This window comes from Leguminivora glycinivorella, chromosome 6 (genome assembly GCF_023078275.1).
Source record: "Leguminivora glycinivorella isolate SPB_JAAS2020 chromosome 6, LegGlyc_1.1, whole genome shotgun sequence".
NCBI classification, from domain to species: Eukaryota; Metazoa; Arthropoda; class Insecta; order Lepidoptera; family Tortricidae; genus Leguminivora; species Leguminivora glycinivorella.
In genome coordinates this window covers 5,423,326-5,437,881 of record NC_062976.1, presented here as the reverse complement: position 1 = coordinate 5,437,881, position 14,556 = coordinate 5,423,326, and the positions used below count along the sequence as shown (strand labels likewise).

At 39.1% G+C, this 14,556-nt stretch overlaps 1 protein-coding gene across 1 annotated transcript in view; it reads right to left on the bottom strand.

Annotated features, from left to right (window-relative positions):
• Positions 1-14,472, bottom strand: part of LOC125227078 (coiled-coil and C2 domain-containing protein 1-like) — a 34,894-nt gene extending 20,422 nt beyond the window's left edge. The window contains 14 exon segments of the mRNA XM_048131270.1: positions 2,332-2,509; positions 3,700-3,930; positions 4,563-4,701; positions 6,589-6,763; positions 7,898-8,081; positions 8,495-8,582; positions 9,561-9,773; positions 10,497-10,645; positions 10,989-11,156; positions 12,354-12,549; positions 13,462-13,557; positions 13,560-13,611; positions 13,614-13,664; positions 14,299-14,472. Coding sequence (XP_047987227.1) covers positions 2,332-2,509; positions 3,700-3,930; positions 4,563-4,701; positions 6,589-6,763; positions 7,898-8,081; positions 8,495-8,582; positions 9,561-9,773; positions 10,497-10,645; positions 10,989-11,156; positions 12,354-12,549; positions 13,462-13,557; positions 13,560-13,611; positions 13,614-13,664; positions 14,299-14,352 — 1,974 coding nt within the window. The 5' untranslated portion in view covers positions 14,353-14,472.
• Positions 14,473-14,556: the final 84 nt, after the last annotated feature.

The window sequence follows — 14,556 nt, the reverse complement described above, 5'->3', positions numbered from 1 at the left end:
AGGTGAAATAAACCAGTATAACATAACTCCATCTCTTCATCATCTCTCAACGCACTCAACCATCTCAAGCAAGTGTACGGACTAACTGGCCCGTACAATTTGTTATTTTAGAATGAATAATAAACATATTGTAAAATTCCCAAACCTTTTATATTTACATTATCTGCGATTAAATTTGGTTGCGGAACGGAACACTCGCTTTTCCTCAACTCAACAAAAACATATTTTTTTCATTAATTACTTAAAATTCAAGTGAACCTTCTATATTTTATATAAATTTATTTATTAAAGAATCTATAAAAATAGCTTTTAATAAATTTCTATCGGTTTCATTTTCATATCAACTTTTTCGGGGTGGACAACTTTGAATAAAATGGCCCAAATAAAAGATGGAAATTATGTATTCCATCACTATATTCCAATTCCAATATTTAATTAAAATTATAAATATTATAAAATTATTTTGTAACAAATAAAATTATTTTGTTAAATATTTTTTGATTTGTTTTTTTTTAGGTAGTAACACTACTACGAGTATATAAAGGGTGCCCGGTAATTAATGGACAACCTTTTAACCACCAAGAGGGCACCTTATACTGGTCCAGAAAATCGACTTTAAGGTTTAGTAAAAGTCGCCTGGTTTTCGAGATTTTCACACTTTTTAAAATTTTAATACTACTTAAAATTTTAAAAAGTGTGAAAAGCCCTCTTGGTGGTTAAAAGGTTGTCCATTAATTACCGGGCACCCGGTATATCAGCCGCGATAGCTGGAGACCCGAGTTCGATTTCCAGCTTCGCCACCAATGGGCTTGATCGCTTTTTTTTTCTTTAGTTTATGGTATCTATTTCAGTTTATTATATTTACTTAAAACACGTCCCTCGTAAACATATTTTAGGTCGAATGCGACATTTCTCTTTTGCGTTCTGTAGCGCCATCTATTGAACAAACGTTGAATTATTTTGAAGCAGTTCCCATTTCAATCCTTTTTGTACATACATACACTGCTTATAAATGTGAAATTTGATCAATGAAAAAGCGATCTTGACATCCATACTAATATTATAAATGGGAAAGTGTGTGTGTCTGTTTGTTTGTCCGTCTTTCACGGCAAAACGGAGCGACGAATTGACGTGATTTTTTAAGTGGAGATAGTTGAAAGACATAGGCAATCTTTTTCTCTTTCTAACGCGAGCGAAACCGCGGGCAAAAGCTAGTATTTAATAAAAAAGACTAAAAAATGTATTGTGCTTTCGGAAAAAGCATACGAGGAGTTAATCCTCTGGTCAAAATAACATAGGTTAAATCGATTGACCTTATTGTTATGTTAGAGTAAGGGCCGGTTGCATCAAACCGCCTGTCACCGTTAAAGCATTCGTTGAATTTTATTAACGGGAAGTTCCATAGACGTCTGCTGCGTGACGATGATGTGTCTGTCAAATGTGGTTGATGCAACTGGCCCTAAGTCAAAGGCATCTGTAACTCCGTATAGACGGATAAAGTCTAAGAAAAAAACGTACCTCAAAGCCCTAGAGAAAAAGGTACGGTGGCCTAGATGGCGTCACACCTTTGGGGAACGCTCGGCTAGATGGGGCTAATATTCATACAGTAGAACCCGGTTAAAACGATCACGTTTAATACGATTTCCCGCATATTACGCCATTTTACGCCGGTCCCTACAATTTGAGACTTGTTTTCAGACATTTTTTCACGGTTAATACGACTCGCGCCCCCGCTTAATACACCATCTAAAACCACCCACCTTGCATTACTTTACAACTTTATTTATGCGGGTGACAAAAATCGGAACTAATTGTAATGTACTAATTACGCGATTCTGGCGACACCGCCACCCGTAAAGATAAATTTGTAATTTGTCGTCCTAACTCAGCGGTTAGTGTGATAGTTCGTACCTACATACACTTCGCTGCGGTGTTGAGTTTCTGAATTATTTGTCCCATCTTTGGCTCAGTCTCAAAAATAAATGTCAAAAATAAGAAGAAAAGCATTATCGCTCCAAGAAAAAATGACCGTATTCAAAGTTTACGATTAAAAATGACAATTTTTTCACGTTTAATACGATTTCCCGTATAATACGCTTTTTTGGCTGGGTCCCCTCAGAATCGTTATAAGCGGGTTCTACTGTATTTTACATTTTAACACATATCAAGCTAACAATATAGGCCAAATTGTCAAATCTGAGGTTCAAAAGTTTTAAGCTTGTGTCGCGAGATGGCAGTCTATGCACTGTGATTACACATTTTACGTCGACAGTAACTCTCTAGTCTCTATAATACTCGATCCTCTTTGCCCCAAGTCTATTATAAACTTACTTGTGGATAAGGAAACTCGAATTTAACATATGTGTCGACTTCCTTAGGGTTAGGCACGTTGTACGCGATCCCGCGCACGATTGTGAGCTCCAAGTCGTTCTCGTTAAGGTCCGTATTGCATTGCACCACAGCGAACTGCCGCGATTCGTAATGGAACTTGGGAGGGTTTTGGTTTAAACTGAAAAATAATAAAAAAAATATTTTTATTTATTTAAGATATAAATTTATTTTCACTTATCTATTAATTTAAGATATAAGCTTATGTCTGTGCTTCTACGGTGGGGTTTCCATTTCCACGAGACAGACTTTGCCGTGCCGTGTACCATAGAACCAATTTATTGCAAATCTTTTAGTTAACCACTTATTTGTGTGATGTGCACAGATATTTGTTCCCGAGTCATGGATGTCTGTGTATATGTATTTATCTATATAAGTGTGTATATCGTCACCTAGCACCCATAGTACAAGTTTTACTTAGTTTGGGACTAGAACTAGATTGATCTGTGTAAGGTGTCCCCACAATATTTATTTAAAGAAATACATATTCCATTTCTTGTCCTTAGTTTGGAGTTGTTACTAGTTAGTACTGTAGTCGGATGTGGACGTTAAATTGTGTATCATAATTCATAAAAAATTTCTTACCTTTGGACATCTAAGTCCTGTTTGACTCTCACAGCTAAATGCTCGAATCTATTCATCTCAGCAATATTCCCCATGGCCCTATTATGGTCGCGATTAGCCTGGCACAGTTTTAGCTGACTGGCCAGTTGTGAAGCCTGGTTAGAATATCTTCTGAACTGCATATTCAGACTTTTCGCAAGATGCCTAGTTTAGACTTATTTCTCAAGAACCTTTGTCATAGTCCAGTAATAAAGTGTTCAGTTCGACGACCGATCTGGCGTAATCGGTAGTGACCCTGCCTGCCAAGCCGCGGTCCCGGGTTCGAAACCCGGTAAGGCCATTTATTTGTGTGATGAGCACAGATATTTGTTCCTGAGTCATGGATGTTTTCTATGTATATAACTATTTGTATATTATATATATCGTTGTCTGAGTACCCACGACACAAGCCTTCTTGAGCTTACCGTGGGACTCCGTCAATCTGTGTAAGAATGTCCTATAATATTTATTTATTATTTGTATGTCTTTCCCATCACGGAACAATGGTATTCCGGACCTTTGGGAGGCGTGCGCGGGGCCGAAGCCAACACGTAGAGGCCCTTTCGACACTTTAATGAAATGTAAGAGGTACACCGAGCGGATGTTGCCCTTGCCCGTATCATGGGACACACGCAGCGGCAACACCCGCCAGGGTGTAAGGACTATTTGAGAGTTAATGGAATCCAATTATTTAGTGTATATTCTTACCTTTTAGCAACAGTGACGACATCTAAATCCTGTTTCACTCTAACAGCCAAATGCTCGAATCTATTCATCTCGGCAATATTTCCCATGGCCCTATTATGGTCGCGATTGGCCTGGCATAGTTTTAGCTGACTGGTCAGTTGGTTGTGTAGCCTGGATAGTATGTCGTCGTCTGAACCGGTCATGGGTTCATCGTCAGGTGGTGTGCAGTCCTCTGCTGTTACTACGTCAAACCTACAAAAAGAACAGATTATTATATGTATAGGATTATTGTCAAAGTATATTTTCTAGTCACAGTACATTTACCGCCATCTATCGACACAGAATGAAAACTTTCAGAACCAACGTTCTGACAAATTGACCCTTATGTCCTATGATTTTTTTTATGTTCCCGAGGTATATTAATTTAGTCATTATTATGCAAATGAAAAGGAAAACAGTGGCGAAAGTGATCGGGTTACGTATTTAAGTCCATGGCCCGACATGCTCTTGGCCGGTTTTTATTTATACGTTATCTAATACCTTTAAACGGGCAATTGTGAGTGTGTTTAGTACAACGCCCTACTTTGTCGATTGCTATAAAGACGAGATTTTCTTGTATCTTATATGAATAAACTGACAAAGCGGCTTTATAGCAATCAACAAAGTGGGACGTTTTACCAAACACACTCACAATTCTTGTATACGGCGATCTCGGTAATAGCCCTAACGAAATTTGTATCGGTTTTCGGGGTTGAAAAGTCGATCTCGCTTAGTCTTAGGTTCCGGAAAACATAATATAAGTTTTCAATGAACTAAATATCGGAGAGAAGTTAATAGTGTCATTTCGTTCGTACGAGAAAAATCTCTGGGTATATATTACTCACGTATGCTCAAGCTGCTTCTTGGCCGAGGGCGGTAGTGGAAGAGATTTCAAGTCGACAGCAAGTCCGCCTTTCGCCGCGTCTATCACTGCGTCGAACCCTTTGGCTGCCCGGAGGTATTCCCTTGCTTGCTCGATGTTGCCTGTAATGAAATAAAGGTAATTATTAATTCATTTGTTTTATAAGTGTGTGTGTTTTACCTGAATTTCTACGTGACATAATGAAAATTTCATAGTTGGATCCTGTTAGGAACACTGAAGTTTTGAGATGATAAGGGAATGCGAACGAAACGTGAATACTAGCGTTACAAAGATGTACACTGAGAGAAATTTGCATTGTATTGTGAATTTAACAAGTTCGACTTGTTGCGGTTTATCCGTTTGAATCAGCCAAACGTATGTTTAAAACAATATGTGTCAGGTTGTTTTTATAAAATCGACTTGTTGATTCAAATATATTGCCGATTCAAATGACAAGTAGCTTGTTGTTTGAACCAAAGAGCACGTAGGCGCTATTTTAACCAAAAAACTTGTTGAACGAACATGAAAACTGGTTGTATTTTCTCTCAGTGTGACATTCAATTATCGTATTTAGACTTCGCTACAAGATCGGCTGAAGTGGAGGCATACATTGAAGACAATAGTGAGAGATTTTGATGAGCAGCGGCGAGCGATGCATGTAAGCCCCGATAAGCTACAGTCATTCATTTTGTCTTTGAGTCTTCGGCAACCCAAACCCTCCTTAGAACTTGTACACTTTTTTTGCTGTGTACTTAACCAAAGAGGATCAAGTATTATAGAGAGTTACTGTCAAACAAAGAGAATCAAGTATTATAGAGAGTTACTGTCAAAGTAAAATATGTAACCACAGTGCATAGACTGCCATCTCTCGACACAGGCTTAAAACTTTTGAACCTCAGTTTTGACAATTTAGCCCATATTCTTAGCTTGATATGTGGTAAAATGTCAAATATTAGTATTAGCGCCATCTAGCCGAGCGTTCCCCAAAGGTGCAACGCCATCTAGGCCACCGTACCTTTTTCTATATGATTTTAAGGTACCTACGTTCTTTTCTTAGACTGTAGCTGTCTAGCTACAGTCTAAGAAAGATAGATGGCGCTAATACTAATATAGACATACGGAGTTACATATGTCTTTGACTTAACACAGCAAAAAGGAGTGTACAAGTTTCTAATGGGTTGGCAACGCGCACGTGACACTCCTTGAGTTGCAGGCGTCCATAGGTGACGGTGACCGCTTTTCATCAGGCGGACCGTATGCTTGTTTGCCACCGACGTAGTATTTAAAAAAAAAAAAGGAGTGTTGATTTGGAATCATGCAGGTTATTGTCAATTATTTGAGAGTTTACGAACGTCGGAATCCGAAATCGGCCTAGGCGTTATAATGAATTAATTGGGTATGTGTGGATTTTAGAAGTAAAGTGGAGCGGAATTAGGGCTAAGTTTCATTATTATCAATTAATAAATTAGAAACTAGTTTCAGTGCACGTTTATGGGATTCTTGCAGACTAACTAGGCTTCAACAGTGAGTCGCAGAATAAAATAGGCTAGTTTTCTATTAGTCAAATCAGCTTCTTTTTAAGAACTGTCAAAACGATTTGGTAATATGGCATTACTTTGAAATACTGATCAGTGATGTCACGGTCAATTCATTTACTTTATATCTTTATTTTTGACTTATTAAATAGAAATTATGTTTAAATATATAACTAAGTGACCACTGTCCATATTTTTCTTCTAATTTTGTGGTGCTTTAGTAGTAGTAGTAGTAGTAACTCTTTATTGTACAAAAACACATTAAAAATAACATACATTGATTGCTTTATTTCGTGCACTGCATAAAATATTTTAAGTATAGGAAACTAGCCTATTCTATAAGCTTTATCGGTTTCGGGTATCTAATTACTTTTTGGAATCTGAGAGTCGTCGGTGCAGAGCGGCTGGGATCAGCATCAGGCGTGGTTTCGAGTTTAAGTAGTCGTACTATATACGGGTAGTGTCTGCACTCACCGGCCTTCTTAGCTCTGAGCGCGGCTTCCCGGAACTCCTTCTGCCTGTGCAGTAGCAGCGCCAGCTGCTTGTCGTAGCGCGAGGCCTGCCCGGCCGCTGCGGGGGCCGCGGGGGGCGCGGGCGCGGGCGCGGGGCGCGGCGCTGGCGTCGGCGTCGGCGCGGGCGCGGCGTGCGGCTGGAAGGAAAACACACTCATTAGACCGCGATCATCTGGCAGGCAATTATGGTCGCGCGATAAATGATAAAACATCTGGCCGTCCCTATCGCACTTATTAATAGTGCGATAGGGACGGCCTGATATTTTATCGTCTATCGCGCGACCATGCTACCCGTGCTGATCTCGTCGACTCAATATTATATTATATACATACATACAATCACGCCTGTATCCCATGAAGGGGTAGACAGAACACATGAAACTATTCAAGTTTCAGTGCCACTCTTGGCAAATAAGGGGTTGACAGAAAACGAAATTGTAACATTGCAGTGACAGGTTGCCAGCCTCTCGCCTACGCCACAATTTAACCCATATCCCACAGTCGCCTTCTACGACACCCACGGGAAGAAAGGGGGTGGTGAAATTCTTAACCCGTCACCACGTTATATCATATAACGGTAACTTTATGAAGGCTATAAAAGTTGAGTACCGCTTTTGTGAGGTACGGATATCATATATGCCATAGATCAAGCAAATCATATCTACTTAGGGTATCAAATGAACTCAGTAAAATCCACTGAGTTGTCCGTTTTTAATCGCAGCTTGCAGCTTTCGGGCGACAAAAACATTAAAAGAGCATAATTTCTTTTTTTTTGCCACTTTTATGAAGTGTGATATTTTTGAAAAATACTATTTCTACTCAGAATTACTAGCTTTTTCAATCCTAGTAGTTAAAAAAATTGTCCCATACGATTTTTTCTTATTTTGTTACCATTTTCCGTACATGTTGTATGGGGTAACAAACAAAAGAGGAAGGTAACAAAAATGTATGAAAATTCTGGGACACTTTTTGTCTCCCAGTGAGATTGAAAGTACTCGTGATTCTGAGTACAATGGACCTAAAATTCCCTAAAACAATTTAAAAAAAAATATTGGCAAAAAGAAATGCTCAAAAATGCCTCGTAACGTAATATTTAATTGCAACAATACAAAAATTATGAACACTCAAAAGCCTGAGACATATTTAAAATCACAGGCAAGTAACAACTTCACTACAAAATCTGACACGCTCGGCCTCTATGCAAATAGATGAACTTGTTTCTTCTATCTAAATATAGTTCCGTGTTCACTGCACTATACGTGTATACTTACACTATCAGTAGGTATAGGTCCATATCCAGCTATAGGTGGTAGTTCATCCACAGCTACCGGCTTTCCTGCCGCGTGTAGTTTGATAGCTTCCTGGTATTGCTTCACTATGCGGCCCATGCGACGCGCTTTTGATGAGTTACCCTGCTCCTTTGCTTTGGCTTTCTTGCTCCTAAAATAAATTAAACTTCATAAGTAAATTTTAGTTCGATAGGCAATAACGTCACTTTCGATACAGAGGCATTCCTCGAGGATCTCGCTTACAACATGCAATTCTTCTAATACTTCTGAAGAAAGAAAGCGAAGTTGTGTCTGACAACCTTTAATGAATTAGTTAACAAATTGGCAGTATTTTCTCGAGTTTTACGGATTTTATTGAAATAGTTGCCATACAAGGCAAAATCATGTCGTAAGCGACATTCTCGTGGAATGCCCCTACGACGGGTAAAAAGCAATAAACGTTACGCGCTTTTGTCCCGTTCGTTACACAAAACAGTAAGGTCAAATTCGTGTGGATAGCTAATGAGATGTCCTAACAACCCCTTTTTCATTTTGGCGTTGATTAAGGACAACCTGTATAAATGTCAGAATACCTGGAACCCAGCTAGCCTTTGTTTGAGTGCCTCCGCCATTGTGGTAGCCGTGATAAGCGCGGGAGCTTCCGGCGCCGGCGCTCGGGTGGGGCTTCTAAAACAGAAATTAAGTGTTGTGTTCATTTGTGACGCTTAATCCTTGAAGATCCTTGTGGTATGTTCAATAAAGATCTTTTTAACAGCATTCTTATTGAAGTTTCTGATGTCAAAAATAAAAATAATGACCGTTCTATAATGGTAATTCTACTTTTTATAGCAGGTTATCACTGATCCCATGGCAGCAACCGTTATAAAAGCAGCAGCTATTATAATCTGAGGCGTTGTTAACACTTAATTTATGTCCTATCCAGATTTATACGTTGAACTGTGACGACCATGATTAGCTTCGCTGTTTGAAACCCGAGAATATATACCCGGAGTCACTGCCTAATAGCATGAAATCTTAGATACTATAAAGGTTACATGTAGATTCCGGTCCGGTATATCTTTGAATACTTTGGACAAGAATCCAAGAACTTAGAGCTTGTCCTATTAAGGTCCTTGTAGTTACTCCAAGGAGAGACTTTCCGTCGAATATCTTAGGTCTACTGTGGATCCTAGGGTTTTTAAGTTACCTGTGTCTGGTCTTCACCCTTCTGCTGAGCCTTAAACCCCGCAGCAATAGCCTCAGGTGTCGGCAACTGGTTCAGATCCATCTCCTGGCCAGATTTCCACGCGTCAGCTACCATGTCGAACTGTTTCGCCACCTTGGGTCGCTACGTCGTTTGAAATTCGAACGTTCTACATCGCGCTATCGACTTTTTTAAACCCGAGAATATACTTATACATATACCTGGAGTCGCCGCCTAATAGCATGAGATTTTAGATACTTTAAGGGTTACCTGTTGATTTCTGTGACTTTCAATACTTTAGACAAGAAACCAAGAACCAGAGTGTGTCCAAGTAGATGAGAACACTAAACCCCTTATAAGGGGGTATAAGACTTTTGTACTTACTTCAAGGAGAACTTTCCATCGAATTCCTAGAATACCTAAGAACTACTAGGGATCCTATGGTTTTTAAATTACCTGTAGCTCCTTGAGTCTGGTCTTCGCCCTTCTGCTGAGCCTTAAACCCCGCAGCAATAGCCTCAGGCGTCGGCAACTCGTTTAGATCCATCTCCTGGCCAGATTTCCACGCGTCAGCTACCATGTCGAATTGTTTCACCACCTTGAGGTATTCGAGTGCCAGTGGTTTGTCCGTGTGTTTGGCTGATAGGGCGGCGGCCTTGAATTCTTCTTTGCGCTCTGTGGGACATTAGTTGGTTTAGTATGGTGTGTTTAGATAGGATTTAAATTATGGTTTTTTGAGGGATTTTTTGATCAGTAGGAGTTGGATAGGACAGTTCCAAATGTAGGATTTGGTGAATATGATAGTTTTAAATGTAGAATTTAGTAAAAAGTGAAGGTGAAAGTTTTAAATTATAATGTCTAATCTTTTGGGATTTGATTGTGAATAAGTTAGTTAGTAAGTATTTAAACAAATTGGTATTAGTTATATTTCTTTAACAACAATCTTAAATAAATGGTAATTTTTAACTTTAAATGTATTTTCGAAATAATGTTGTAAATTAAACATTAATTGTAATTAAACTTATATTGACCGGGATATAGACCGTGATTACCTTTTGTAATTGTAATTAAGTTTATTGTAGTGTCCAGTTGGTCATAGTTTAATGTATGTCTGTATTTGAATGAAATAAATAGTGTGCGCTAAAAAGCGTCCAGTAATTAATATATCATAATAGGATGAAAGATAATGTCACAGTTTTAAAACCTGTTTTATAAATTATTATTTAGCTATTAGACTGTTTTGACATTATCCAATCCGATATCGGATGTCTGAAGGGTTTCAATGGAAAAAATCCAAGATGGCGCCTGTAATGTATGGAATATCGGTCCTACATCGGATCGGATAATGTGAAAACGCAATTCAGTCATCGAGGTATAGTATTCTAAGCAGTGACTTACTAAGTATGATCTGCAAGCCCTCCTGCTTAGCAGGATCTAGGGCGGGTGCCGCGGGCTCAGTGGGGCTGCGCAGGCTGGCCCGGCGCGGCGGCGGCGTCGGGGCTTCTTCGGCCGGCAGCGCGGGCGGCGGAGCGGACGGAGGGGGCGAGCTGAGGGTACGTGTAGGTTTTTTTTTTATCAAGAGTAAAAGACGGTCTTCACTGGTGTTACAAATTATGAAACTAAAACAAAATTTACACTTCCAATCGTACTTGAAACCTGGAATAGCAGTCTAGCCACTCTCGACTTACTGAGCCATAGATGCTTACCGGATGTGTGTAATTTTTTCTATGCTTTCGAATGATCGAATGATCTAGACTGTTAAAATTCGAGAATAATAGAATTATCTTTGTGTAAACGAGGCGCCATCTAGTTTACAATTCTTAAACTAAATTAATATGAGGAGCAGTTTCTGGAAGTCATTCAGTAATTCAGTATACAACGAGATAGAACCTGGGAGTGTCAGGTATGGCGGGTGCAGGCCGGGCCGGGCGCGGCTCCGCTGCGGGCGCGGGAGCTTGGCCCACAGCGACGGGTGGAGGAATGTCATCATTGGCTATTGCGGCACCCGATTTGGCCTGTTTTAGAAGGTCGTTTAGGGTTTTCAGACCGCGGCCGAATCTGTAAATAACATGTGTTTGATGATACCTAATAATCTTAAAACCTAATTAGTCCCTCAGTTAGATTATCAAAGAATTTTAGACACGTATTTTTCTTTTTTCTCGGAAACGAAATATGACGACGGTACAGTGCGTTGAAGTTTCGCGTGACGTCAAGCCTAGGTACAACTTTTACTTACAAGTGACGTCACAAGCCCCTACTCCGGAACTTTGATGCTCTATATCTTTGCATTTTTTCATTAATTAGAGAAAGCGAAAAATATGTGTTCAGTATTTTTGGACGATCTAACTGACGGACTAAACAGAATGCCATTTTTTTTATGTAGTCGTCATCCCTATTTTATCCTATCTGCGCTGACAATCAAGGGGGTGAAGCTTAAGTTATGGGCTGATATTTTAAGCCTAAAACTTATTATTGTGTATTAATGTGTATTCATCTTATAATCCTCTGATCGCTCAGGAAGTGGCTCTGCGGAAATGGAGATGGATCGGTCATACCTTTCGAAGAGGAGCTACCAACAGCGCCAGTATCGCGTTTGAGTGGCGGCCTCAAGGAGGAAAGCGGGCCCGCAAACGCCCCGTACACACCTGGAGGCGGAGCGTAGAGAACGAGCTGAGGGAATATGGACTGAGCTGGAACGCGGCTTAGGCGGTGGTTCAAGATAGAAAGGCGTGGAAGGATCTTGTGGAGGCCCTGTAGGCTTGATTCATTCGCGAACTATGAACTGTTAGGAATAAAATCCCATCAATGACCAAAATGAACTGAATCTTTCCATGCTCTGAGAATCGGTCTTTGCTCATTTAGTTCAGTATAACATCGGAGCGGTTTAGATCGAGAACGAGTGTGTGACCGCGCCGACCGAGAGCGAGAGCTACTTAGCAGAGCAACACAAAAACATTAACTTTCATATTAAACTTTGGTTACTTACAACCTTTCGACCCGGAATGTTACTATCTGTGGACTATTCGTATCATTTTGACACTATTCGGTCCCATTCGTTTCGATCTTTCCGACCGCAGTGGTCACTGGTCTGGCTGAACTAAATGAGCAAAAGACCTAAAAGAGCGAACTAGTTCGTGGGAGCGATTGAACGAGATAGGACCGCTCTGATGAACAAATGAAACGGCACAAGCCTAAGGCCCTGTGCACCTATGGGGTGTGGTCTTATAAGCTCCTAAAGTATTAGTTATATTATACCTCCTAGCTCTGCTGCTTTCTCCAGCAGCCTTAGCATTCTTCTCAGCAACAGTATAGTTAGTAATCCTATCCTGCAGCAGACTTATGGTGCTACTGTCCGCGCTGGCAACTCGAGGAGGCGGGGCTGGAGGTGCAGGCTGGTCTTCTAAGCCTAGGTCTTGAAGCTCGTTGAGAAGCTCTGGGTCATCATCGTCTCCTAAACCAAAAGTTTGCATATGTCATCTGTATATTGTGTGTTTGCAGTTTGCCAAATAAATGATTTATATATTGTGGAATACATTTTCTTTGTCAATGCATAATGTTGTTTATTTGGAAATCTTAAAAATTCACTGCCTCTCATAATGTTAGAACTATTGAATATCCATACTAGCCCCCTTATTCATAAACATACACTAAAGTTATCAAGCCGATAAAGTTCGTTTGTCCCTTTCTATCACACCAATACGTCGGAAAGGGACAAACGAACTTTATCGACTTGATAACTTTAGTGTATGTTTATGAATAAGGGGGTAATATATATATATATATATATATATATATATATATATATATATATATATATATATATATATATATATATATATATATATATATATATATATATATATATTTTTTTTTATTTAGCCTTCTTTCCACATTTTTGTCTTTTTACTTTTCATTTAACCGCACAGAATAGAGAAAAATGGCAAAGCTTGGAGGAGGCCTTTACCCTATCAGGGGGTAATATTATAAATGGGAAAGTGTGTGTGTCTGTTTGTTTGTCGGACTTTCACGGCAAAACGGAGCGACGAATTGTCGTGATTTTTTAAGTGGAGATAATTGAAGGGATGGAGAGTGACATAAGCTCTTTGTCTCTTTCTAACGCTAGCAAAGCCGCGGGCAAAAGCTAGTTTAATGTAAATAAGATATTTAATAAGAGGGAATATACTTAAGTAGGTTTTTCTCTTCTCTTTCTTGGGGGATTATAATGAACAAAGTAAACTTATTAAAATAATAATATGTTAACCAAGTGAATATAGACTAATAGAATTTATAGAATGAATATAATAAAATCAGCATAAGTAGAACACATCTCTAATAACCTATTTCTTAATTTACTAACCTGAGCCTTCATCATCAGACGGTATGTCCTGAAGACTAGCCGCAATCATAGCATCTAAGTCCACTGCCGGTACAGGGGCTGGTTTCCGAGGCCTGTTCCTCCACCACTGCCACTGAGGGCAGCCAGCTCTGCTTCTAAGTCCATGTCATCATCGGAACTGCATCCATTGGCTCATCGTCATCATCAATATTGACGTCTAGTAGACCAAACTGAAATATTGCAAAAATAAGACTAACAAACTCTTTCTTTATGGTAATGTTTGGATCTATTTTAAATTGTTTATTGAGAAAACTATCATAGCTGTATGTATGCATGATTTAATAGAAAATATATTCAAAAACATTTGCTAAACAGAATTACTAATTTTAGATTGGGCTAACAAATGGGATAGATAAAAAGGAGAAGTCTTGTATTTTAAACTATGGCTTTAATCAATCATAACATACAATATATTGATAAATAATATAAACACTTAACATATTTGATTCATCAAGCAAGGATACAAAATTATATCATAACTTTTGGACATTATACACTTGAAAATCAAAATATTTGAGCCACCTCTCTCAAACTGACCCTTGTTACCATCATCGATAACTTAAGCAACTTGAGTGAACACACAACAGAGGCATTGTAATAGGATCCATTCCATTGTGCAAAAGCATATTGTTAAAAGTTCACAAACTCTTCAGTTCTCAGAAAAAGATGATATATGACGAGTTTCTAAAAATAGAGATGTGGTTACAGCCCTCAATGAACCTATCTTGCCATTAGACCTAATAGTCTTGTATAAAACCATTATAAAACAGTTAATCTGAAGGACAAACATTCTCAATGACTCACTTGCGACAAGTTGGGTTTCTTCCCGGAACTAGGCTTCTGTGGCTTCCGAAACATTTTAGTTAACAATAGAAATTGTGTTTACGATGAAATATGAGTGGTGGTATTTTCTTTGTTCGCGTGCTTTCGATCACTTATTTTTCTTGATTTTTGAAACGAAAAACAACAGTGACGTTCCGTTCCGATCCTGCTGTTCTGTCAAGTGACATTGACAGTAATAGAGACTGTTCAAAAGCTCATACAACATTACAATACTTTTCG